Source organism: Gadus morhua, chromosome 3, assembly GCF_902167405.1.
Source record: "Gadus morhua chromosome 3, gadMor3.0, whole genome shotgun sequence".
NCBI lineage: Eukaryota > Metazoa > Chordata > Actinopteri > Gadiformes > Gadidae > Gadus > Gadus morhua.
Window position 1 is genome coordinate 13,884,115 of NC_044050.1, and position 25,932 is coordinate 13,910,046.

Sequence of the window (25,932 nt, forward strand, 5' to 3'; positions counted from 1 at the left end):
TCCCTCTCTGGGGAGATTCACTCTCCTCTTCTCCATATTCTCTCTCCATCCTCCTGCCAGGCCCACCACCCCATTCCTTTTGTCTCAACGTTGATGTTTTGGTTTTTCAGGCGGTGGGAGGGCTTTTAAGAAGTCATTTTAAGGAGACGTCAAATGTGCAAATGCCTCTTTTTTTCCACCCCCTCAATCTTGACTTGGTCTCACAGCCACAGCCTGTACCCACGGGACTTACCTGACTATAGCCTGCAACCACAGGAGTCAATGGACTATAGACTGCACCCACAAGACTCATTTCTGACTATAGCCTGCACCCGCAGGACTCTCCTGACTATAGTCTGCAACCACAGGAGTCAATGGACTATAGACTGCACCCACGGGACTCACCTGAATATAGCCTGCAACCACAGGAGTCAATGGACTATAGACTGCACCCAAAAGACTCATATTTGACCAAGGCCTGCACCCACAAGACTCATCTCTCGACAGACGGCTCTTTGCCAAGCACAAAACGTCTTCACTTTCAGTCAACCTTGACCGTGCTTGGAGCTTAAAGAGCATGCAAGCACAATACAGAAACAGAATGGACAGCCCCATCACTGGTTAAGCAAGGCATTGCAGTTATGAGTGTGTTTGAGTGAGAGTGTGTACCAAGAGAACACAGACAGAGACACAGTTCTGACGGCGCAGCAGCAATAAGGTGCTTTAAAAAAAAGGTGTTGCCCTTCCTTCGACAAAGAAAGCCTACCAACCCTACACTAAAAACGTTCTGACCACTACCAGCATCAGGCAAACATCCTAAAAAATAATCAACCAGCCGAGAGACAGAGTCTCAGTGCACATTCCCCCCAACACAGTGTCTACCTCCCAGGGGAGGTCCAATTCTAAGTAAGACTTCTAGATTGTCATGGAGGAGATCCTTCTCCACCCACCGCCGGTTACCACTCGGCTGCCTGCCGCAGCGAGACCAGACTCCCCCCGTAGCCACAGTCACAACGTGCATGAGCGTGTGCTGGTGGGTGGATGGGTGTGTGTGTGTGTGCTTGCGCGTGCACGGTGTTTACGTTGCCTTGATGGATGAATGAGCGCTCCAATTGTGTAAAAAAAACTGGCCATCTGGCCTCCCTCTGCTACAGTGCATGTAGGGATACACACCCAAACGCATGCAAGCGCGTTCACACACACACACACACACACACACACACACACACATTCACACACAGAGTACTAATGCTTGAATTAGCACCTGTGCGCATGCCAGCAGAGCGTGCAGTCGGTAAGCAGTAGCTTGTCTGGGGCATCAGTTTTGTCCCCGTTTTCCGATATACGCGATTGGTCCCGTCATGATCGGCTGGGGGGGGGGGGGGGGGCTCAAGCGTACACACAAGGCGAGGTCACAGCTTGATTGGAGACACAGCGCACGCGTACCTGTGTACAAACCCCACTCAGGGAGCCCTCATCTCGTCATTAACTTGTTCTGCTTCAATCGTTTCTCAGAACCGCTTTAAATAGGAATTTAAAAAAATCCTACGTCAACACAGTGCATTTGTCCCACGCCTTCGACAAACTATGTGAGCAGTGCTCCGTTGGAAGTATTGGTACGACAAATGATTTAAAAATATAGGGCAAGACATTTATAGGACAGAATCGGTCTCAAGGAGGTTCAGGGAAAATAATAGGTGTTTCTGGGAGGTGGGGGGGAGAGAAAGATACCGTAGATAATATCAAAAGAAATTCGGAATTCCAAAGCAGATGAGCTTCGCTATCGGACAGCATTGGCTAGTTTTGGCCCAGCACGCGACGGCTCATCACTCGAGAGGACAAAGTAAATCACACTGCCCTGTGTCAAATGAAAAAACTTTAGGGGATTAGCATCCAAAAAAGAACGGTGCCAACATACCTACCCAACCCCGCCCCACACGCATACATTCAAGATAATAACAGAACAACAGTGGTAGCCGACATTTTCAAACCCTCGCACTTCTTTCATTCTTTCCGAAAGCGTTTTGAGGGCTCTTTCCAAACCCGCCCATCTTCTGCAGCGTCTACATTCTTCTCTTCAAGCAACAGACACACGCATGCGCACACCGACCGCCCCTGCTCTCTGGGAATGTATGTCAAGGTATCATCATTAAGGGGAGAGGAGACGTGACCGTAAACTATTTCGATTTACAAAAAAACATGTTTTCCATCCCATGGTAGGATGTTTGAACGCACATGCAGAGCGGACGAGCGACCCCACCCTCCTCGGTCTCTCTCTCTCTCTCTCTCTCTCTCTCTCTCGCTCTTCTTCGAACCAGGGACATAGGAAATGTTTGGAGATCGAATTAAACAGGAGGGGAAAAACAAAAAAACAAGCATGAGGAGGAGAGGACGCTATTAAAACAGGAAACCAAATAAACGAAAAAGAAATTAAATAGAAACAATTGTTCCTCAAACCCGAGGCGAAGGAGAGTGGCGCTGCGATCGCGCCTGCCTCCACTTCCTGTCGCTGCTCTCTCTCTCTCTCTCTCTCTTTCCGTCCCGCCACTCAGAACAAAGTGCTGCCGTCAGCCGCGGCCGCCTGCAGGGCGTCTGCTGCCGCGGCGGCCCCGCCCCCCGCGTCGCTATTGGCCACGGCCTCCAGGGAGGCGGGGTCAAACCCGTGCTCCGCCCCCACCAGGGCGTCAGCCTCCATCTTGACGCTGTCGGCGAGGAAGGCGGAGTAGGCGTCGCCCTCGGCCATCAGCAGCTTCAGCTTGGGGATCCAGCTCTTCCGCACCACGCGCCGCGCGTTGGTGCACATGTCCGCCGCGATGGCGTTCATCTCGCTCTCCTTGAAGCTCGGCGCAAAGTTCTGGCAGTAGACTGCAGGAGAGGGGAGGGAGGGAGGAGGAGATGGGAGGGGGGGAGGAGGAGATGGGAAGGAGGGAGGGAGAGAAGGAGGGAGAGCGGGGGGGAGAGATGGGAGGGAGGGAGGAGAGATGGGAGGGAGGGGGGGAGAGGGAGGGGGGGAGAGGGAGGGAGGGAGTAGAGATGAGAGGGTGGGAGGGAGTAGAGATGAGAGGGTGGGAGGGAGAAGGATTTTACTATAAAACTCAAAGTGTTTGTTATTAACTCTATGTGTGCGTTGATCCGTGAATGTTTGAGTCAGTGTTTATGTGCGTGTGTGTACATGTGTGTGTGACTCACACTTGACGGCGTGCAGGACTCTGTTGTCCAGGGGCTTGCGGCTCGGGTCGTTGGTGGAGGAGCGGATACCGGTACCACAGCTGTTAGCTAGCGTGCTCCTGGGACAACAGAGTGGAAATACACACACATTTAACACAAAGTGGAAATGTACACATTCAACACGCCGCAGAAGTACACACACACACATTAACACGCCGTAGAAATACACACACACACACTGTAGAAAGACCAACATTAACCTTCCAAATATCACAGTAGAGATTCCAGTATTTAACATTCCGTAAACGCACGATAGAGACTCACACGCACACAGTAGAGACACCTAAATGCCACAATAGAGACTCAAAAGCACACACAGTAGAAACACCTAAATGCTTACAAAAACATACAACATAGTAGAAACTCACAGAATCTTTAACTCAAGCGGTCATCACCCTAGAAACAAACGTCTTAAATACAAGCTATCACTGCAGTAGAAGTACACGTCTTCAACACTAGCGGTCACCCCAATAGAAACACACACGTCATCAAAACACACTTCTTCAACACTAGCACCACAGTAGAAACACATGCCTTAAAACACAAGCATTTACCACAGTAGAAACACACGTCTTCAACACCAGCGCTCCCCGCAGTAGAAACACAGTTACAAACTAATTGCGATGGAATGAAAACAAACGGCACAAAGACTCGCATCGCGGGGACGGGACGGGACTGACCTGTCGAAGAAGGCGGCCAGCAGCCGCCTGAGCAGCACCTTGTGTCGCGTGCCGGCGCTCACGTGGCAGTTCATGAGCTGCGCGCGCGAAATGAACACGCAGGTGCCGGTGACCAGCTCCAGCTTCTCGGCGGGGTCCCCCTCCTCGTAGAGGCGCGGGTGGCAGCGGTTCCCGATCTGGCTGATCAGCTCGGCGGGCAGGGACGCCAGGTCCTGGCGGGCGCGGCTGCCCCGGCCACCGCGACCCCCGCCGCCGCCGCCGGACTCCGCCGTCACGTCCGGGAGGGCCTCCACGCGCTCGCCAGCCACTGGAGTGGGGGGGGGGGGGGGGGGGGCAGACATGTGTGGCGGTTGAGATGGTGGTAGTAGTGAAGACGAGTGAAGCCGAGTACATCGAGTCGTACAAGTTCGTCTGGGGGGAGCGGGTTATTATGACTCGGACCATTGTGGGGTAAAACGGTCTCGGGTGTTTGCCATAGTCATCGTTTTTATAAACGAAAGGAAAAGAAAAAAAAGAGTATCAAAACACCCCTATGGATGTAATCAACGTTATGAACTACAAGGTGAGCAGCTATGCACTTTGATTTCCACACCATCAGGTTTGTTAAGTGGATATTTTTCTCCCCATTAGGGGGTCAAAAGGTTGCAAAACGTACAAGAACCGCCGGAGAAGGACATTTAACGCTGTACGACGAGCCTGAAGTCCACTGTTAAATAATGATCAACTCCACAAGCAAGGAACCTCGTTTGGATTCTGCAGCGTGCCATTTCTTAATAAATCAATTCATAACCAGCTCCTCTGTATTCATATCATGTCCGGCTCCCTGTGATTATATTGAGTGTCCCATATGAGGCAGCATATGGCGGCCGTATGGAATGGAGCGGGATCAGGAGGAATGACACAAGAGGCATCTGTGTTCCTTCCTCGGGAAAAGAAAACACATCCTCCACCAGAACAGTAAAGCAGGAGTGTGCAGAAGGATCCTCTGCCTACGTTTCTGAGCAGCAGTCTGTCCCAGCTTTGCGTTTCTTCTGCAGCACAATCTCGCTTGAGTTATTGAGTGCTGGTGAAGACGTGACCGGGCAACGCGACAGTCAGCTCGGGGCAGGATAGTCTAGGTTTCAGGGTAAGGGGTTCAATCCCCAATGTACGCAGCCTAACCTGTCGGAACCCTGGAGGAAGACAGAAGCTTAAGCCAAGCTGCCCCTTAAATGAAATGGATCTACATTCACATTAGGTTGTGTATAGAACAACTTCAGGAGTCCTAATATGCTATCGCAGAACTTCACATAGACACATAGTCACATAGGGCCGGAAACCAAAAAGATAAAAGGGCAGAGCTGCACCTTTTTACCTTTTTCATTACAAAGACATTCTACCGAAGACAAATTCACTATGGCCGAGCGGATTAAGGAGATGGGGATTTTCATACGTTTATTTTAGAGCTGTCAAGCGATTAACATATTTAATCGTGATTAATCGCATTAATGTCATAGTTAACTCACGATTAATCGTGATTAATCTCAAATTCTTTTTCTATGCTAAATATCCCTTGATTTTTTTGTCACATAATTCTTCTCATTTTAATTCTCTTATCAACATGGTGAAGTGCATCGGCTTGCCTTGTGCAAATGATTTTTTATTGATAACAACATTGGCATATACTGATCAAAACAGGACGATACAAAAAAAGAGCCTATAGTGCAATTAAACGACTGCTTTGAACAAATTTCATTTGAACATAGCAGTCAGGCTACTGCTTCTTTGTTCTGAGCCAAAGAAAAAAAAAAAAAAAAGTATTTTTTTTTTTTAAATAAAATAATTGCGTTAACGCGCAATATTTCTTTTAACGCTGTTAAAATTGGTTTGCGTTAACGCCGTTAATAACGCGTTTAACTGACAGCAGTAGTTTATTTATACAGTCGCCATTCTACACACAGTTCATTTAAAAAATGTACAGACCCTTTAAAATAGTTAACTAGTGCTGGCCGAGCATGGATTAGCTGTTAGGAGCCAATAACCTGCTAACAGATTCCAGATTGCTATCAGTTCGCTTCCAGCAACCTGATAGGTTGAAACAAATATGAATATATACGGAAGAAAGTAATCTAAATCCTACTGACAAACCTTAGATTATTGATCAAAAGTCTGATTTGTCAGACTACCTAAAAAGCTAACGTAATAACAGCCGATGAACAATGAGCAAAAAACTGAAAGTATCCAAAGAAGGGATTAGCAAGCAGATGCTACTGCTAGCGACCCAGCCTTCTCCCTGGTCTGCTCTGGCACTCTTTACCATCGTTTAGGAACAATGAATATTTGGAAGAGTAGTCCCGCACCGGGATGCCAAAAAACCCAACAAGCGAGTGTTTTAGGGGGGAGATGGAGGAGGAGAAGGCGGAGAGAGCACATCTGGGGGTCTGAAGAGAGGAGGACATAATGCTTTGACTGGCAGGCAGCCCAGAGTGAGACGTTTGATTCCTCGTCTGCTCTCCTGAACACAGACATGCGTGTGAATTAAATATAAGTGCTGTTAAAGACTGAAAGGAAAAGATGGTAGCATTTTTAAAAAAATAACATAAGATAAGATGTGATAGATAAGATATATGTTCCAAATCAAGAGGAACATTCAAGAGGAAATATCTAGAGTGCCAATATAGAAATGAACAATATACAAGTAAAATCGTTATCTATATCTATAAAGGTACAATAACCATATGCACAGCCAAAAAGGCTTTACAGTAGCATTTCAAAAATACATAATGCCACAAGTAGCAGGTAGAGTAAGGGCTATACAAATCGATGTACACGGAAAGGAGCTAATCCAAATATACGATGCCCATATCTCACACGTTAACCTTAAGCCTCACAGAGATGAATGAGAGGGTTGAATAGCCCCTCGGGCCCCACCACACATCCATTTAATTGTTCTGCTGGAGTTCCTGTTCCAGCTTCCTCCTGTAGCCGTCCTTGCCCTGCTGGATCCTCTCCTTGAGTCGTCTCTGAATCATTTGGTGGATGGTGGAAAAAGGAATCATCCATTTTTCCACCATCTCCCTCGCCTCCGTTATGGAAGGCTCTCTTCTTCTTATTGAAGAGAGACCTTGATGTCTCTGGTGGCCCAGGGTTAGTTGTTGAAGAGGCCATACTGCCTCCCTCGGAACAACGTTTTCCACACAGAAGTGGATGTGCCACTGTTATACATCTGTGACATCATTAATGTGATCGTTCATGTCCTGTACACTCCAGTCTGTTGCCTCAAAGGAGTCCAGCGGACCCCTATATTGGGTCTGGTTATGGTCAGATCCGCAGAGGGTGGGCTTTGGGTTGGGGATACTGCGTCTCCTTATCATCCGCATATAGAAGGTCAGGGTCTTGTTTTCCTTGGTTGGACAGTGCACAGACTGCTTGAAAGTGGTCCGAGTCGCAGCCAGTGAGATGTGGTCAAAGTGCCCGGATATCATGATGAATGCGTAAAGGTGCTGGGTGGGAAGTCTCGAGATGACTGAGTGAATGATGTCAGCCGCGCACAACCCAATGCCAGCGGGAGCAGCTTAGAAACCATGACGATGGCACGGGAAACAGCAGATCGTATTGCTTTAGTTTAGACTAACGGTCAGCGGTTCAATGTCTGTGCTTTTTTAACAGCAATATGAACAGGATTACACAATTTGCTGTTAACTAGAAAAGCAAGCCCAACCGTCCCTTCTTGCCACTCTCCCCATCAGTAAGGTAGGACAACAGTCTGTCAGTTAGGGACACGAGTCAGGGATGGGCTGGTGTAGCAATGTCTCCGTGAAGCACAAACACTGCTCTCGCGCGACTCTTGCGGACTCCTCGCCAGAGCTGCTAGCTCACACGCTTTTTTTGTAGCCAGCGACTTCATGTTTCCCACAGTAATCGAAGGCAGATTTTGGAGGAAAAAATAAAGACAACAGCCTGTCCTATTCTTCCCCTGTCGTTTTTCCCACCTGCCTCTCAATCCCTATGCATCCTTTCGCACAGCTCCTTGGGGATTTCCGGTCTCTCCCTCGCCAACCTGCTCGGTGGTAGCAACAGACAACGGCCTTGTTCGTGCCGTATCGTCAGGGAAGACAGGGAAATAGTTGAAGTGTGCCCATGACGAAGAAAAAGCAAAAATACGTTCCACAACATCATGGAATCAAATAAACAAACTAAACCCACATACAATTAGGCTGAAATAAAGTGTGAGTAAGAATCAATACGGAAAGAGCGGGAAGATATAGGGAAATTGTTGCTGGCTTCTGCCCGTTTGCCTCCCCGAGAGTTTAGTAGTAGCCACAACTGAAGTTAAGCCGGACGCAATGTTGGCAGTTGGAAACAAAAGCTTTCAAGTTATTTCTTTGGGGAGCGGGGGAACTTTGCATTACAAAAAGAGTTTGGCTGCAATTTCATCTAAAAATAAATAATATTAAATTTCCCACGGAGGCCAAGTAGCGCTTTAAAAATAAACATTAATTTGAATCTCATTGTTCACAAAGCGGTACACCAATATCCGTCCTCTCGTTCGAGTGTTAGATGTGTTGCGTTGTCTGTTTGGATCGCTAAAGCGATTGTGTGTTGTACACAGCCGAGCGGTATCCTGACTGCATCCGACGCTCACAATAGTATAAGTAAGTCCAACATAAATCAATACATGAATAAATAAAGCCGTCAGCAATAAGCACTCCGTGTCTGCGTCTCCTTCGGCTGTCAGACAAGATGATCGACAGATGTTCCCAACACCGACGTTTGTTCTCCTCCGAGAAGTCAAGCAGCAACAAGATAGATGCCTACATCTATTTTTAGAAGTGTACATTTGATAGCCCTGCATTGGCACAAGGTTACAAAGAGAAAAAAAAAGAAAACCCTATGAGCGTCGTACCGCCCGCTTGGTACGAACATTGCCGGGTGGCAGGCGCTGCGTAGCGCGTAGCTGAAGACGAGCTACCATATGGGGAACGTCAGAGAGGACGAATGGCCATCGTGTTGGGGTTCTGGTGAACACATCCTCTTAGTCTCCCACGCTACGTCTGCCCACTCACGACCTCCGGTTTACCGCTCAGCAGACATAACTTGAAGCAGTGAATTCAGACCCTTGTCAGAAAAGCAGCAGGTGAGGGCGTAAGAGCATCTGGTCAAGGATGCCCACAGGTAAACTGACGGCTTTGGGGATCGAACCCAGGACCTTTCAGCGGGAAACTGAACAACCTAACCAACTCGCTATCCTGCACTATGCTACTAGTTCAGTTGCAGTGAATGTCATCCCAAGACAGATTTTCATTGGTGTAGTGAGAGAGGTGGAGTGAAAGGAGGGCTGGCGACCGGTACTGTTTATCGCGATGATGTTTTCCATCAGCTGTACATGGAGCTGTACGCTGCGCACCATCGTGTGACGGAGCTGTCCAGCCCATGCCACAGAACTGTGCACGCGTCTCTTCGAGCAAGATTGATGCATCCCAGATTCTGAACCATTGGACTTGTAAATGTAATTGGCCAGTGCATCAGTGAAGGGGAAAACGCAACGTGGACTCGACTGTTCCACCGTTGTGTTCATAGAGATGCCAACAATTTATGAATTACTTTCCCATTCGACGACCAAAAAAACAACAACAAGTGCCATCCTGATGCATTCAATATCATCAATAATCCAAGGCCTACATGTCCTGTTGACAGCATAAGGCCACCATCAGCGATGTGATATCTGGATCATCGATTATTGTGTCCCTAATGCCCAAGGACATCCTATAGCTTGGAATAATACAGGGAGCGGAAGAAATGTTGGAGCAGCTGCAATTTCCAATCATCAAATCTAAATACCCAGAGAAATGCTGTGTATGGGTTTGGGGGGGGCGTTTCCAGTGGGTGGTACTTCACCAGAACAGGTGGAATGGGATGAGCCTGTACAGGTGAGTCGTGTAGCCGAACAGGTGAAGTGCCGAGCTACTGACCTGTGGGGCCTAAGTTCAGCATGCTGAACATGTCGTACCTACACAGGTGAGTCATGTACCTGAACAGGTGAGGCGGGGGCTACTGACCTGTGGCGCCTACGTTCAGCATGCTGTACATGGTGTACATGTTGCATATCTGCCGGTACTGCTCTTCGGCGGTCTCGTCCGCCATGTCGTCCTCCTCCTCGTCGTCGTGGTAACTGATGGGAGAGTCGCTGGTGTACATGCTGAGCGCGCCGGGGCTCGTCCCGTCGGGCGTCACGCCGTTGTTGTTGTTGTTGTTGTTGTGGTTGCCGTTGACGCCGTTGCCCGCCCCCTGAGTCATGACGCCGCCCACCATGCCGCCGCCGCCGCGCCCGTCCTGGGCGGCGGCCGAGGCGGCGGCGGAGTAGCGGGCGGCCTTGCGTGACCCTCCGCCCCCCAGGCCCCCGCCGCCGTCGCGACTGCTGCCCTCCCAGAGACGCTTGGCCACCGGGGTGCAGACCACCGAGTAGGGGGAGCCCTCCTGCTGAAGACGTGTGGACACACACGAATCGTCATACACAGTTATCCTCTTCAAATAAGATGGACTTTGGGAACCCCTACAGGGGCAATATCCGGAGACTAAACAACATTTAATGACCAGTATCTACCACCTTATCCATCTACTTTTACTTGGAAGTTGTTTATAAAAGCTTGGTAGCGAAACTTGTTTTTCTACAAAATAAATTGTTTTTATTTAAATTATTTCAGTGAAGATACCTGAGATCAACAGCTATTTATATACAGGTTTATAGCATTTATTTAGCTACAACGGCGGAAACATTTTAAATATGTCTACATGTCCTAAACTAACATGACGTGGTTAGTTTGCAATATATATCACGCCACACTCCATTACGGACATTTGCACTATGGGGGGCAAATGCCTGCGAGGACCAAACCACGGAGGTAAAGGGGCCGAGGACCACCCTGGGTCCACACAAGTATACTTTTGCTCTTTTGGACTGTGTGTCCGTAATGGAGGGCAGGCGGGTGGTTGAGGGCCTACCTGCGGCGTGGAGGCAGCCTGCTCCGTCTTCACCTTGGAGACCAGGGGCAGCGGGGTCAGGCAGGGGGTGGGCCTACCTCCTGCAGAGGCCCCGCCCACGGTTTGAGTGACAGGGCTCTGAGGCTCAGAGGGTGGGGTTTCCTCGGTGTGAAGCCCCTGGGAGTCGCAGCTCGGGGATGAAACCTGGAATAAACAGACCGCTTTGTCACAACTACAACAACCCATAGAGGGGGTGCATTTCAAGAAGACTAATCTTGGCCAGTTAGGGTACTACCAACACATTCAGTAAGACTGGTTATATTCAGAGGTGGTCTGGGTTCCTTTAGCAGAATGAACACAAATGTGTCCTTGGCCACATAGGCTGGAGTATGTATTCATTTGCGTGCAAACGGCGTCATATTACACAAATCAACAATCATCAAACCACCCTGGCTTTGCCAACGACGGCTGGAAGTTGAAAATGCGACACTACCAGTGCCGCAAACGTCGTTGCCAATTTGGTTTGCAAACAGGTAGACTCAGTCTGAGTTGTTTGGATTTCTTCTTTTCCTTCTTTCTGGTTCAAGCTGTCCAGTTACACGGAAGTTCATTGCTGCCTCCCGCTGGTTAGAAACACATTCGGTCTTCGCACAACGAAACGCTGCAAGCGTTAGTTCACATCCAGAGGGGTGGAGTCAGCTATGAACCCAAGTGGTCCCACGGGACGCATGTGCAGACTCATTCTAATGCGATGGGTGAACTGACGTAGCCAGAGCTGTCCACTTGTGAGAGGGACGCCCGAGACACATGTTAATACCAGGTGTGACCAAGGCCATGCCTAACCCTTCATATTCGTTTCTATTGGACTTAGCAAGTGAAAACCTTCCCCTGTGAACCATGACTCACAATGAGCAGGAGTGCATCAATCAACGCTGGTCTGATCCGTCTGTACTAGCCACGCCCCGGTCACCCCCCCCCCCCCCATCCGCCCCCGTCCCTCAGTGGCCTCTTACCTTGAGGAAGAACTCTGTTCCCTTCTCCATGATCTGCTGGATCTGGAGGAAGCCGGCGGTGTACATCAGCAGGAACTGGTCCCCCACGTTCATGCTGAGGCGGCCCGTGTAGCAGAAGGCCAGGATCTGCTGGAAGCTCTGGGGCTGCACTGCCGGGGGCAGCTCCACCACAGAGCTCTTGCCCCCAGCATTGAACAGGTCCCGGAAGTAGGAGCTACTGGCGGCCAGCACCGCGCGGTGGGCCTGGGGGAAGGAAGCAGGTCGAGGAACGGGGTCAAGGGGGAGGAAGTAGGATGGAGAGGAGGGTGGTTGGTTAAGGAAATGGACGAGAGCAGCCAATGTTTGGCGACAAGACCATTGTGAACTTGGGAATTTTGGTGGGGCTAAAATCAATAATCCATTTCAGTGAAAATCCACGACATTTAATGTCATGGAAATGTTTTATCCAGCCCACAATAAAATAATCTTGTGGAATACAAAAACAGTATCCTGCATGTCGCCGTTTTCCTCATTTGGGTTCAAAACCCACTCCCATATCCGGGAGTGAATCCAACCCCCCCACAGTATAACATCCTGCCCCAACCTGCGAGGCCGCATGACGGGCAGCAGGATGGGGCAGCCGGAAGGCGAGTAGAACCAGGCCAAAGGGGGACGGGACGGGGATGGTCCTACCTTGAAGGCGTGGCCCTTGACGACCACAGAGACGTCGCAGTAGAGGCCCTGCAGCCGCTGCTCGTTCAGACACTCGAGGACGTTGTTGCCGAAGTTGGGGATCGCCATCTGTAGCGTCTGAGCCATAACGCTATGGCGGGTCCGCGGGCTCTAGAGGAGACGGGACCGCTGCAGCACGGCGGCTTGCTGGGGCATGGGATGGAGCTGGGGCTGGGAACAAACACACAGGCAGAGCATTAGAACCATGGGCACCTCATATACACCCATATATTAGTGATAAGCCCATCGTTCGACCGATGAGCATAAACGGGCTGAAGAAGGCAATGAATCATCAGGGACTCAATTACTGCCGATTGACGTAGACATTCAGGAATATGGCATTTGCCAAAGCCTTTGCAGTCAGCAAAGCAATGTATGCTATGAAAAGCAGCATACATTGATGAAAATTCCATCATCCCAACAGGGATGATGGAATTATATAAAGGCGGTATCTGAACGACCGCAGACGCTGCCTCAAGTAAATCAGAAGTAGTGCGTTTGTTTTCTATTGATTTTGAACCGTGTTCGATCAGTGATTGGCAGATCGCACCACCATCTGTAACCGCGGCAACAATCAAGATGGGTGCATCCCTACCGTACACCGAGGGTGATGCTTCAAAGCACAGCAGTGAGTGCAGACATTATTAGCACGGCTGGCCCTCTGTGGGAATCGATCCCCTAACCATGGCCTTGTGTAGGCCCTGCACCACCATCGCGATACAAAGGAGTCATATAGACAAGTTTATGATTTCTCAAGTGTCGTTCCAAAGCATTCAACCTGAAGGTCTTTTAAACCTCCCATTTTTATGGTTTTAATAGCATCTTCTCAATAATTTACACTGCTAACTTTGAGTCTCACACTAAGTGGATATCTTTATTGCACAACTAAAGCATACAATTGAATAGTGATAAAAGATAATATTGAAATATTGCCAATGTCGGGGTTGAGCCAGGTGCAATACAAAAGGAACATTTTGTAAAGTGTGAGGAAGACTATTAAAGATAATGAAGACATGAACGATTAGGAAAAGAGAAGGACGGAGGGAAGAAAAGAATGAAGAACTGGAAGCATGAGGGGGCGCCGGTTGTGGGTAGATTGTGGAAAAGATTGGAGAATCATTGTTGAGCAGGAATGAGTAAAAGATTCATAGGGCATGAAATAAAAAAATAATTGTCAGTCATTATTTTTGCACTTTAATAAACAATGCCTTAATGCAATTTGCAGTGATGAAATGTTTTAGTTCAAGTACACTTTAATTTGCAATTCCTTTCTAATTTCAAAATTGCCCTTTTGAGACTTTTGTTTACAGCTCAAGTAAATTTGTCCAATTTACAAGTTTGCACTTAAAACCTGTTGTTTAAGATGAAGAGAAAAAAGAAAGTACATTTGTACTTTGCCACACAGTTGAGCCATTTATTATTTAAGAGCAGATTGAATCGAATCGTGATTAATCGATTCAGAACATTATCGAATAATCAAAATCGATTTAGGAAATTGGCCACGATACCCAGCCCTATTGTTGAGGGTTGGATGATTAATGTTTGGGCAAGGCTAAAAGGTAACCGTTAGAGATGCACCGATCAACCGGCCGCCGATTAAAAAAGCCGGTTTTGTATCCAATCGGCCACAATCGGTGACCTGCCGGTCACTGTCGTAATTTCCGGTTTTCGGCCGATCAAACTCACCCGCATGCGCGGTGCGTAGCAGCTCAAGGCGCCCAGAGCGCGGGAAGAAAAACATGTCGCTGATTTGGACTTATTTCACTGTGTGCCAGGACGACCCAAAACACGCTGTTTGTAATGCTTGCAAGTCAAAAATAAGCCGTGGGGGATCATGTTGCTAGGTACGCGTCCTGCGTCCCTGACGCATTCAAATCTGAAAGGACGCACTAAACTCACTATCCATGCGTCCCGGGGACGCATCTAATTTTCCCCATGAAAAACGATACATTGTGAACATTAAACAACTCGTGTTTAATCACAGTAACTGGCCAAAGAAACCTTCTTGTGAGCAGACCAGACAAGCACTGTTTCAACCCTCTGCGCATCTACTCGGCGCAGACGTGATCCCCTGTTCAAAGTATCGCGACATGCTAATTTAGCCGCTACCAAAACAACTAGCTCGTCACCGCTGATTTCATTTCAACAATTAAAAATACAAACTTCATAGTAAATAAACCCACGTTTCCACTGCTCGATGCTGTGCTCATTCGTGTCGATTATGTTGTAACGTTTAGGGGACGTGCTGTAATGAAATAAATGAAACATAATCCGGTGGTGGTGATGAAAACTACATTGAACGGCAGCCTACATATTGTTATGCCCAAACGGCGCCTGCGCATACATCGCGCTTCCAACGAGATCCCGTTTTTCTCGAGAAACAGGCAGAGAAGAGAGAACGCAAAAATACCACCAAAGAAAAAGATGAAACCTATTGCAGGTCAGCAAACTATTGCAGCTGCATTTTCTGTCCCCACTACCTCTGCACTCCTCCCTGACTCTGATCAGCCTAGAGAGAGTACCTCAACATTGCCTGTACCTACTTCTGCCTCCCCCTCTACTGAGCCTGATGAGCCCACTGCAGAAGAATTGCCTCAACCTTCTACATGTTCCTCCCAAAAAAAGCGAACTTTTCTGAAGCAGTGGCTCACCACATACAAATGGCTGCGCTTTTCAGATGACAATTTCATGTATTGAGTTTAACACTATTAATTTCATTTAAGAAATAGAATAATAATAAAAAAGAAACACATTTTTTAAACTGGGGAGTCGGGACCCATTGAATTTCTCAGGGACCCACCCAACTCGCCACCTGTGGGTCCCGGGGACTCACTACATTGAAAACCTATCAACATATTATATGATTATAATTATTTCTTAGAAAATCGGTATCGGAAAAACCGGTTTTGGCAGGTCAGACCTCCTTAAAAACCGGAAATCGGTATCGGCCAAGAATTTTGCAATCGGTGCATCTCTAGTAACCGTAATTGGACAGTTAGCAAATAAAGCGTTACATGTGACCTAAAGGGAAGTTCCAGCTGCCGGTGGGATTTAAGACCTGTTTGCTATTCCTTTGTTAGCAGTTGTTTTTTTAAAGATATCTCCGGGTGGGGCCGCTTCAGATCCGTCTCTGCCTTTCTAGTTGCTCATTTGACCAAATATACAATGAAGAAAAAATGTACCGTTTACGTACACTCAATTTGGTTTGTCAACTTCAACCAAATTAAAGTCTTACGATCAAAAATGGAAGACATGTCACAATTTCTCTTCAAATAAAGCTCTCTGAGGGACATATTGTGTTTCTCAAATATCACCAATTCTCTCACGCAAAGCTATATACAGTTAACAGATTTAGCTGTGCTATACACTTAACTCTTTTCACATCCAAGACACCGTCTCTCTCCCCCAACTGTGAGGGGTTTTACAGCTTCAAACAATGGTTACATAGTTGGAGACACAGTCAACACTGCCAAGTAGACAAACACAGCAGCATATAGTTTAAGTAGCTTCGGCTAGCTTCCGTTGCCTAGTGGATACGACCTTTGTGAGTTCACTCATGGACTCCAAAAGAAGGCCTGGTCAAGAACATCGTACAGAGGTACGTGTGCCGTGATGAACTCTGTTGAATTCAAAATGGACTGTTTGCGTCCAGGGAGCGATTGGCTTTATATTATGTAAAGAAGCTATTCTGGTGATATGCACACGTACGTCTTCTACATGCACCGACTGAATCATTCAAACCTTATGAAAATCATTATTGTCATGTCATACTTCATCCATTAAGCTTTGGCCTCTTCGCCTGGTATGCTGTGTATACATCCCCTCTGTTTACATTCGGCAAACGCCACGTTGCCAACGCAACCTAACAGAAGTATTTCAAGTTGACAAAGCCCTGTGGTGTGTGCGCCCATAAAACAGCACCGGGGGGGGGGGGGGAAACCTGCCGACTTGAGTTCCCATCTGTTATGTAATTGAGCTACACGCTTAGCTAGCTCCGACATGCTCACACATGCATGCTGCTTGTGTACACTATAGGGGTTATGGGAGAATGGTTAGGGTGTGTGACTCCCAGCTGAACGATTTTGGGTTCAATCCACTAAGTCCACAGTCTACATGTATGCATCCTTCAGCAAGATTGCAAGCACAAGCAGCCTGCCGTCAGTGAGGCAGGTTGGTTGAGCCACCAACGCGTACCCCGTGAACTTTGACCCATGTCAATCGCTGTCCCATGAACGGATAGGATTGGTGCAGCCCAAGTGCTTGAAGTCTAAACTGCCATGTCGTATGATCCAGCTGACAAGCAGTGTGACTCTGCTGGACCACTGCCAATGATGCAGATAAATGAGTGCACCGAGTTTGATGTTGCTTTACCGGCTCCGCGACAGGAGGGACTGGGAGCTTTTGTAACATGCATGATTACCGTGGGCATAACTCTATTTAAGTACAGCGGTATAGAACGAGAGCAAATACATAACCCGTTTGTAGATGGAACTATATTCCTTTTTTTTGTAATTGGCTTCCTTATACAGTTTCCCATCATACACCACTTGGCATAATGATAGACTGATAATGAAAGATGGAATTCCCATCCTCCCTGGGTACTAACAGCTGCCCTAAGGCTACATCTAGTTAGTTAGCTAGCATCTGCTGTTATCGTCCTAAAGAGATATCCCTTTCGGATTAGCAGCAGATTTCTGTTGTTGACGATCTACTACTGTATATTCTGGCTCGACATATGGATATTTCAGTGCCATTGCAGAAACAATTGGTAAAAAATTAAGAAAATTTGCTAAACGTTCCTTAAAATGATTGGCACATGTTTAAGTAGCGTTCAACGCGATTGTTAATTTAATAGTGTTCAGGCATATCAAAGTGAAAATTCAGCTGGTGTATATTCTATAGAATAATTTGTTGTCCCAACAATCATAGGGAACAACGTCGATGTAAAACGATCTGCTGAGGAATTTAAAGGAAAATATGGAATAGGACACCGCTGGGGTTCATTACATTGTAGCGTATGGAAAGGTCAGTTATCAGACCTAAGGTTATATCGTTTTAATATACATTATATATTTGATTGATTCATTTATATAATGAGGATAAAAAATCCTAAGAACAATAAAGATGTTAGGTTTAAATAAAAGTAACAAGTTGCCTTGTTGTCCAGTGGGCTCTAAAGCTATAAGGATGGTCAAGTTTGGGGTAAATTAGTAATGCGTGAGTTTGATGTTTGATGAATATTTACTTCGTCAGCCTATTTTAGCCAATGTGTATTTTAATCAGGCAAATCTATGGCTGATTGTCATTCAAATGAAGGAGACAAATAGGTGTGAAACGACACTATATGGAAATAATGGAGAGCACATTGTTGCGACGTGTTACATTGATTAAGCCTATGTTAGAACTGCTCCGGTTATTTATAATGACACAAATCCCAACAGATAACACCTCCTGCAAATTCAGGATGCATTTCTACCAATTAGCTCTGTGGATTCATACTGCAGATTCCTGGCATTCTACAAAATAAGCGTTCAGAATTCACCCAAAGAAAGATTCCCAGGGAAGAGGGCGGAGCTTGAATCTTTGCAATAATAGCGACCGCTTTACTATTTCGGTTCTTGAACGTGGCCTCCTACGTTCACCTGGTGCTGAACTGCAGAGGCTATGGGGGCATGCTTCCAAAAAAAATCTCAAACAGCTTTCCAATATAAACTCCCTTACTAAATTCCTGTCTGGGATTCATTAGGTACCTTATTATCTGGAATAAACAAAAAAAAAAACTGGTTAGAATGGTTATGCAAGTAGTGATGCAACCCCGTCAATGGTTTAAAAAAAACATTTTTTTTATTTTTCCATTAGATGGCAGGATTAAAAGCAGCCTCAGGGCTCGTCCACTGAATATAGCCCGGAGCCTTGTTTATTTTCTATTTCCAGGGCATTACACCATCAGGGAGGGAAACAACAAGAGCTCAAAAGGTCAATCAAAAGCGGTCCACATGTGCACAGAAAGCCTGTCTAGACATGTTGACACGCTACTTGGACCTGAAAAGCACTGTGGGGGCCCCATCGACTGCAACCCCTTTTCTGGTGGGTGACCCCTTGCTCGTCGCGGGTCGCCGGGAGTCAGACAAACTTCCAGGCAACATGAAGAGAGGCTAATTACCCTACTTGACCTTTAACCCTCCCCCTACGTTTAACCCTCTCCATGCCTCTGTGTGCGCCAACTAGAAGACCCAACAATATCAGTGCATATGTTCGACTGTTTATGGTTGGATGAGCTAAAAAATTATTAAATAGATTAACATTCACCTTGTTTTATTCATCCATGCGTAATTAATAAAGCCTATCCAATTTCCTGGGGTTATATAGGAGGTTAAAGGTTACAAAGTAGCCAGCTATGCTGAGTGGAATTTGTGCAAATTTAAATACGACTATTATATATAAAAACATCAATGTTAGTAATAATAACTAACAACGATTTTTCAGAATCAAATTGAGGCTCTCAATTTGATTCTGAAAATAAGCACTACAAAACCACTACTCTGACGCCAAAAAAAAAGGTGGCTAGGTTGTAGCCTCCCCTGAGCCAATTTAAAACTGAATAGTAATTAATTAAACATGTATTAATCTCACACGTGAGAGTCCTTCGGAGAGGCTGACGTCTCACCAAAAACGGCCTGGCGGTTAAGGGGCCGCCGACAGCGGGCAGCGGGAGAGACCGCAGCCGGGGCAGAGCTGTTAATGCCCCGCCGTGCCAGCATTGATGCCCGGTAGGATCGGGAGTCCTCGTCTGGCACCGAGTGCTTTGGTGGCAGACTACGACAAAAAGGATATCGCTATCTGGGCCACTGTACCATCAATCGTTATAATAAGTGTCGATGTGGTGACTTTTATTTCTTTCGACACGAGATCGACTACGAATATAGCAGAACAAATGAAATATTCGGCGGTTCACGGTGGATCACCGCTGGTGTCGGGTAATGTCGGGCAGACGGAGTTACCTCCTCCTCCTCCTCCTCTGGCCTAGCAGACACACGTTGTAACGTTACCTCAAAAAACGCCGTTTATCCTCGTCTGATCTCCCGTCATATCCAATTTGCCTCAAACAAATTTAATTGTAACAAACTTCCGCAACGGTGGCCATGTATTATATTCCCGCACGGAAGATTTACGACTCGGTTTTGTATTTTTTATTATAAGAAGGGGTCGTAGCACTCCATCTTTGGCGGACATCAACAGGTCATCCCGGGACACAAATGCTCCACTGTGGGCGAGCCAGACGAATGGATCCGGCATGTCGAGAGCATAGATGGCATTGCACCACGTAGCCTACCACATAACATATCCAAAAAACCTTTACCGACATGCAACTGCATGTATTATTTATGATTATGCATATTTTGTATCTAACCAGAATAAAACGCAACGTATTTAAAATCACCTCCTTAGTCAGCTTTATAAAGTTCAGGAATGCAAACCGAGGCAGCGGGAGGACTCATCCGTCACCCCCGAGAAGAAAGCGGACAGCCCGGGGCGACGAGTGTGTGTGAAGTGGTTTAAGTTTTGTTGCTGGTGCTCCTAGGGGCCCATCCCCCATAGCACACCTTCCCAAAAACAATAGCTACCCCCTTCCAAATTTATCAAGAGAGACAAATTAAAAAAGTAAACCCGCGAACCGCCACGCTCACCTCGGCCGACCCACTTTCCCAACACTTTAATGAACTATGCGTCGATGTTAAACACTCACCCCGCTGTTGTATTCCGCTGCAAAGTGTTTCAATGGAGTAGCTGCACAGAAGCGATCTCTCCCTTCGCCTCGCTACGGGCAGCCATTCATTGTGACTGAGCCAGCATGCACACACACACACACACACACACGCGCAGACGTACACACAAGCAATACACACAGACACACACAGGCCAACCGCAGAACCCAGAGCTATCGAGGGGAAAGGCAAATCTAGTGTTCCCAGGGGTTGCAGAGATCACAGAGTCACTGATCGACCAGACAGAAAGACGGAAAGACAGACAGGGAGACAGCGTCCCCAATCGACCCGGCAGTCTGTTGCCCCGCCCTTCACACACACACACACACACACGCACACACGCACACACACACACACACACACACACACACACACACACACACACGCACACACACACACACACACACACACACACACACACACACACACACACACACACACACACACACACACACACACACACACACACACACTTACCGAGGGTTTAAGGGTTAAACCTTGTCCTTCTTTTTGTATCTTTGTGAGACTCCGCTTTTGCCTCGAGTTTGTCGAAATGCCGAAATAATGTAATCCTAATAATTCTGTAGGTGAGTCCTCCGGGGGTGTCTATAGGTACTGCGAGCATTGAATACTAACTAGGATGTGACTGCATCCCAGCAGCACGCCAGGAGGGGGAAATGGGCTATATGCGCCGTAGTCTCCGTCATGACAAACGTTTTTAACGCTCCCGTGTAGAATGCATGGCATGGCTCTCCGCAGAGACGATACGAGGAGAGCGCCCCCAAGCCACATTATTCCCATTTAACGTAGACGTGCAATTACATTGCATGGCATAGAACCCTCACCCAAGACAAAGACAGATAGAGTTATATACAGACGTACAGACAAATAGATTAAACGATATACATGTAATCAGCATACATTTTTATTTGTAATGCCAGTAAGCTCTGGGAATAGAAAGACAGATAACGAGATCTACTGACAGATATAATATTACAGATATGAATATGTATGCACAAATATATGTATAATATATATATGTATAACATCATGTATACATATATATGCACATATACGTAGGCCTATGTATACATAATTAACATACATATATATATGTATGTTAAATATAAATGTGTGTGTGTGTGTGTTTATATATTAACTTGTATATAATATGTATTATCATTTAACGTATAATGTAAAAACAAAAAATAATTGCGGTGGTCACACTGTACAATCTATCATGACTAGAATTATAACATTCACATTGTGTGTGGACCAGTAGTGCATCGGATGTGTGCCACCATCTGTCCTTACGTTACCATCAGGTAAATACGACATGGGGGCGCGTTCCTTATGTCCGCTTCGGCTTCCGTAGTTGTGGTGGTCTGAAAAATGTCTGCCTCCATGTGACAACGTGAGTGGAGCAAACCATAGACTTGAACTCGTTCATTAGGAAGGTAAACAGCGAACAATCATCCAGTATCGCTGTTACTTCGTCTGCTGGTACATTGAAAAAAAACTCGTCCGTAGTGTTCGTCCGAAGAAAACGCCACAGGTATTTTCCATGTCTGTTGTTATAGGTTAGCGAGCAATCTTTTCATCTATGTTTTCTCTTAGACCTGTCTACAAAGTGGTTACACTGAATGCTTATTCATTTTAACTGACTACTATGGCCCATTATTGACACGCATATGCACATAGCTTGCCTTAAGCCATCTTGTATTTGTATGACGTTGATAACACTTCACTGTGGTCTTGCGAGGCTGATGTAATGGACGAGAATGTAAACATTAATCTACCGGTATTGTGATTTTTCAGGAGGCGCTCCCTATGTTGTTGTGTACCCCGCGGTTCATCCCCTCCGTCATCTCCCATCACCTGACTCACATCAGAATACATTTAGGAAGAAAAAAGCAGCGGTTGGCCGAAGGTAGTTTAGCCATCACTAGAGGACTCGGATCAATGGAAACCACACCATCCTCTACAGATACCAAAGTCACATCCATGGAAGCCGAGATGAACGCTGAGCCACAAGTCACAGCGTCCTTTGCACCGTCATCGGAACGTCCAGACACGTCCACCGACCGGGATAAGTTGATCGAACTGTTGCCAGGGGAGACGGTGGTAAAGGAGGGCAAGGCGGCAATACTGTTTCCCAGCGCAAATGAAGTGTTTTACAACCCAGTTCAGGAATTCAACAGGGATTTGACGTGAGTAGAACACAGTGGAACACACACAGACACATATAGACTTCCCTCCACCACGCAAACCTCCAACTGTGATTTCTGACAGCTTATAAATAGGTTAAATTATCTGTTACATCTATGGTCATACAAAAAACATCAGCTCACCCATTCAAGTTATTCATCCCTAATTCACTTCAATTATCTTTGATACGCTCATCCACTCATGGTACCCTTCAGGGTGGACTCACTCATTCACACATCGTTGTTTACCATCATCCTCACTCGTATTGCCCTTGAACGAAATCCCTGTCTGTGCTTCTGCTCCTCCCCCAGGTGTGCCGTCCTAACAGAGTTTGCCAGGGAGTGGATGGCTAAGAAGGGGGTGAAGCTGTTGGTGCCCGGGGAGAAGGAGAGGATGGTGGTCTCTCTGTCCGAGGAAGAGAAGGAGAGCGCGAGTGGGCTGGCGGCGGAGGAGCATGAGATGGAGGAGGAGGAGGAGGAGGAGAAGGAGAAGAAAAATGGAGAGGAAGAGCTCACTGCCACAGCGACCGCAGGCGAGATATGTGAGGTAAGGAGGGGTTGTTGTGTCAGAGCTGAGTCTTATTCTTGCTCTATGGTTCCACCCCTTCAAGTCGGTTAGGTCAATAGTGTGTTAGAGTATGTTAGGTTGCTTAGTATGTTGGGCTGCTTGGTATTGTAGGATGTTTTCTTGGTATGTTAGGGTGCTTGGTATGTTAGGTTGCATAGTTTGTCCGGGTGCTTAGTGTTGGGTTGTAGAGTATGTTGGGGTGCTTGGTGTGTTGGGGTGCTTGGTGTGTTGGGGTGCTTGGTGTGTTGGGGTGCTTGGTATGTAGGGGTGTTGGTGTGTTGGGGTGCTTGGTGCTTGGGGTGCTTGGGGTGCTTGGGGTGTTGGGGTGCTTGGTGTGTAGGGGTGCTTGGGGTGCTTGGGGTGTTGGGGTGCTTGGTGTGTTGGGGTGCTTGGGGTGTTGGGGTGCTTGGTGTGTTGGGGTGCTTGGTGCTTGGGGTGCTTGGGGTGCTTGGGGTGTTGGGGTGCTTGGTGTGTTGGGGTGCTTGGTGTGTTGGGGTGCTTGTTGTGTTGGGGTGCTTGGTGTGCTGTTATGTTAGGGTGCTGGGTGTGTTAAAGGTGCTCTGCGTGTTAGGATTATTGATGTGTTACGCTGCTTGGTGTTAGGCTGCTTAGTTTATAAGGCTGTTTTGTGTGTTAGGCTTCTTAGTATGTTAGGGCCCTTTTTTGGTGCATCAAGCTGCTTGGTGTGTTAGGGTGCTGCTCAGTATCTAAGGGTGCTTGGTTGGTGTGATAGGGTTTTTGGTATGTTGGGGTGCTTGTTAGGTATGTTAGGGTGCTTGCTTGGTGTATTAGGGTGCTGGGTGTATTATTAGGGTTGCTTGATGTGTTGGGGATCTTGGTGTTTTAGGGATCTTAGTATGTAAGGGTGCTGAGTGTGTTAGGCAGCTTGGTGTATTAGGGGGCTTAGTATGTTGGGGTGCCTGCTTGTTGTGTGAGGGGTCTAGGTGTGTTAAGGTGCTGGTTAGCCTGCTTGGTGTCTTAGGCTGCTTGGTGTCTTAGGCTGCTAGGTGTGTTAGGCTGCTTGGTGTCGTAGGCTGCTTGGTGTCGTAGGCTGCTTGGGGTCGTAGGCTGCTTGGGGTCGTAGGCTGCTCGTGTCTTAGGGGCCACTCACACTAGGACCGTTTGCCTGTTCTGTGCTGCAGGAAGATTCAGCACGATTCCCCCCCTCCCCACTCCCCCCGCTGGACCGTGGTCACACTGCTCCCAAAGGCCGTGGCCTGGGCACGATTGCTCCTTCACACATACGTCATCACGTCGTTAAACGATAAATACGTCATCACCAAGCGTCCTCGCCGCCATAACAACAATGGAGAACAACGACGTGAATGCTGTCGTCGGCCCAAATTTCAAGTAAACACTCAACTTCACTATCGCACCAACGTAAACCCACTCGTGAACCGCTTGCCGCCATTGTTTAAAATGATTGTTGTGGGGAAAAAAGTGCGTGGACCTATAAAGAAAGAAGGGTCGCGCAAGGACTACGTCATCCAGCTCACGTTGCGTATCCGCCGTTAGCATCTGTACTTTGGCCACGGCCCACCTCTCCCAAGTGTGCCGTGGCCAAGGGGCTGTTCCGTGCTGGAATACGGATGGCGTGGTCACACTAGCCTAACGTTCTAGACTTTAGTATGCAAATGAGCTCGGGCACGGGGCCGCGGCCCTAGTGTGAGTGGCCCCTTAGGCCCCGTCCACACGGAGCCGAAACGGGCGAAACCGATCCGGTTTCATTTTATGCGGTTCAGGAATCGAGGAATCGAGCTGTAGAAACACTAGTAAATATTCAAGGCGCTGGTTCTCCACAGAAAAAAGTGGAGCGCATCAAGACTGCACGCATTAAGCCTGCGCGCATATAGCCTGCACGCTGTATACAAACATTCATTCAGGAGGATATCAACCTTTTAAATTGAGCAGAAATACTTTTTAATGTACAGCTAGTAATTACATTTATCAAGGGGCTTTATTTAAAGCTACAAAAAGAATGCAAATAAAATAATAAATAATAAATTCAACCCAACTCTGACGTCCCGCAACTGGTGACGTCATCTTTGCGTTTTAGGCGTCCACACAAATCCTAACACGAAACCGCATAGGTCTGGATAGATTTGAAACCACCTACGAGGGTGGTTTCAGAAATGTGCGGTTTCGAGCACCGTATTCGCCGGCTCCGTCTGGTCGGGCAAAACGCACAAGACTTGTGTGGTTTCATCAAAAAAACGGCTCTGTGTGGACTGCTAGGCTGCTTGGTGCCGTAGGCTGCTTAGTGTCTTACAATTACAATTAGGGCATTTAGCAGGCGCTTTTATCCAAAGCAACTTACATCGGTTAGTACACACATTGACAAACCGACGGCAGAGTCCCATGCAAGGCGACAGCCAGCTCGTCAGGAGCAGTTTTTATCCAATTTGATTTGTGCCATGAATTAGAGAAATGCAGTTTGTCAATTTAAAAGGTAATTTCGCAATTCGAGAGTCAGTTTGTTGTCTATCATTCAGGTAACATTTTGTTTTGTGTGAAACCTCTTGGTGCACCTCACCCCTCACCTTTCAAAGGATATGTCAGTAATGCCAACTAGGGCTGGGATAAACGATTATTTTTTAAACGATTCATCTAGCGATTATTTTTTCGATGCATCGATTAATCTAACGATTCATTTTTTCAGTCCGATTCGATTTCGATTCGATTATCTCCCCATTAATTGACTAATAGCAATTTATACATGTTGATTGACATAAAATATGAATTCCTTAACATTTCAATACATGTTAATTGCCTTTAAATTCCAAAATAAAAGTTCAAAGTAATGCAATTCTACGGTGCTCG

General features: G+C 47.1%; 2 protein-coding genes across 6 annotated transcripts in view; one reads left to right on the forward strand and one right to left on the reverse strand.

The window, feature by feature from the left end:
- nacc1b (nucleus accumbens associated 1, BEN and BTB (POZ) domain containing b) lies at window positions 1-20,936 on the reverse strand. 4 transcript variants are annotated; one of them, XM_030352694.1, is made up of 8 exons: window positions 20,815-20,936; window positions 12,533-12,742; window positions 11,861-12,103; window positions 10,869-11,051; window positions 9,926-10,346; window positions 3,888-4,194; window positions 3,169-3,266; window positions 1-2,844 (listed from the first exon to the last, which is right to left on the reverse strand). In XM_030352694.1, exons 2-8 carry the CDS (start codon window positions 12,656-12,658, stop codon window positions 2,528-2,530), a joined length of 1,695 nt encoding a protein of 564 aa, XP_030208554.1. In that variant the 5' UTR covers window positions 12,659-12,742; window positions 20,815-20,936; the 3' UTR covers window positions 1-2,527. The 4 variants fall into 4 exon arrangements, with proteins under 4 accessions (XP_030208554.1, XP_030208555.1, XP_030208552.1 ...); XM_030352695.1 differs by lacking the exon at window positions 20,815-20,936 and adding an exon at window positions 20,319-20,610 and having other exon boundaries at window positions 9,926-10,343; XM_030352692.1 differs by lacking the exon at window positions 20,815-20,936 and adding an exon at window positions 20,319-20,609.
- The window catches only part of trmt1 (tRNA methyltransferase 1), an 18,313-nt gene continuing 13,176 nt past the window's right edge, over window positions 20,796-25,932 (forward strand). The window contains exons 1-3 of one of the 2 annotated variants that reach the window (XM_030352685.1): window positions 20,796-20,924; window positions 22,156-22,547; window positions 22,857-23,091. In XM_030352685.1, the coding sequence (XP_030208545.1) occupies window positions 22,168-22,547; window positions 22,857-23,091 (615 nt within the window). In that variant the 5' untranslated portion in view covers window positions 20,796-20,924; window positions 22,156-22,167. Of the gene's footprint in view, window positions 20,925-21,606; window positions 21,893-22,155; window positions 22,548-22,856; window positions 23,092-25,932 lie in introns of those variants that run through there. The other variant, XM_030352684.1, reaches the window with a different exon arrangement.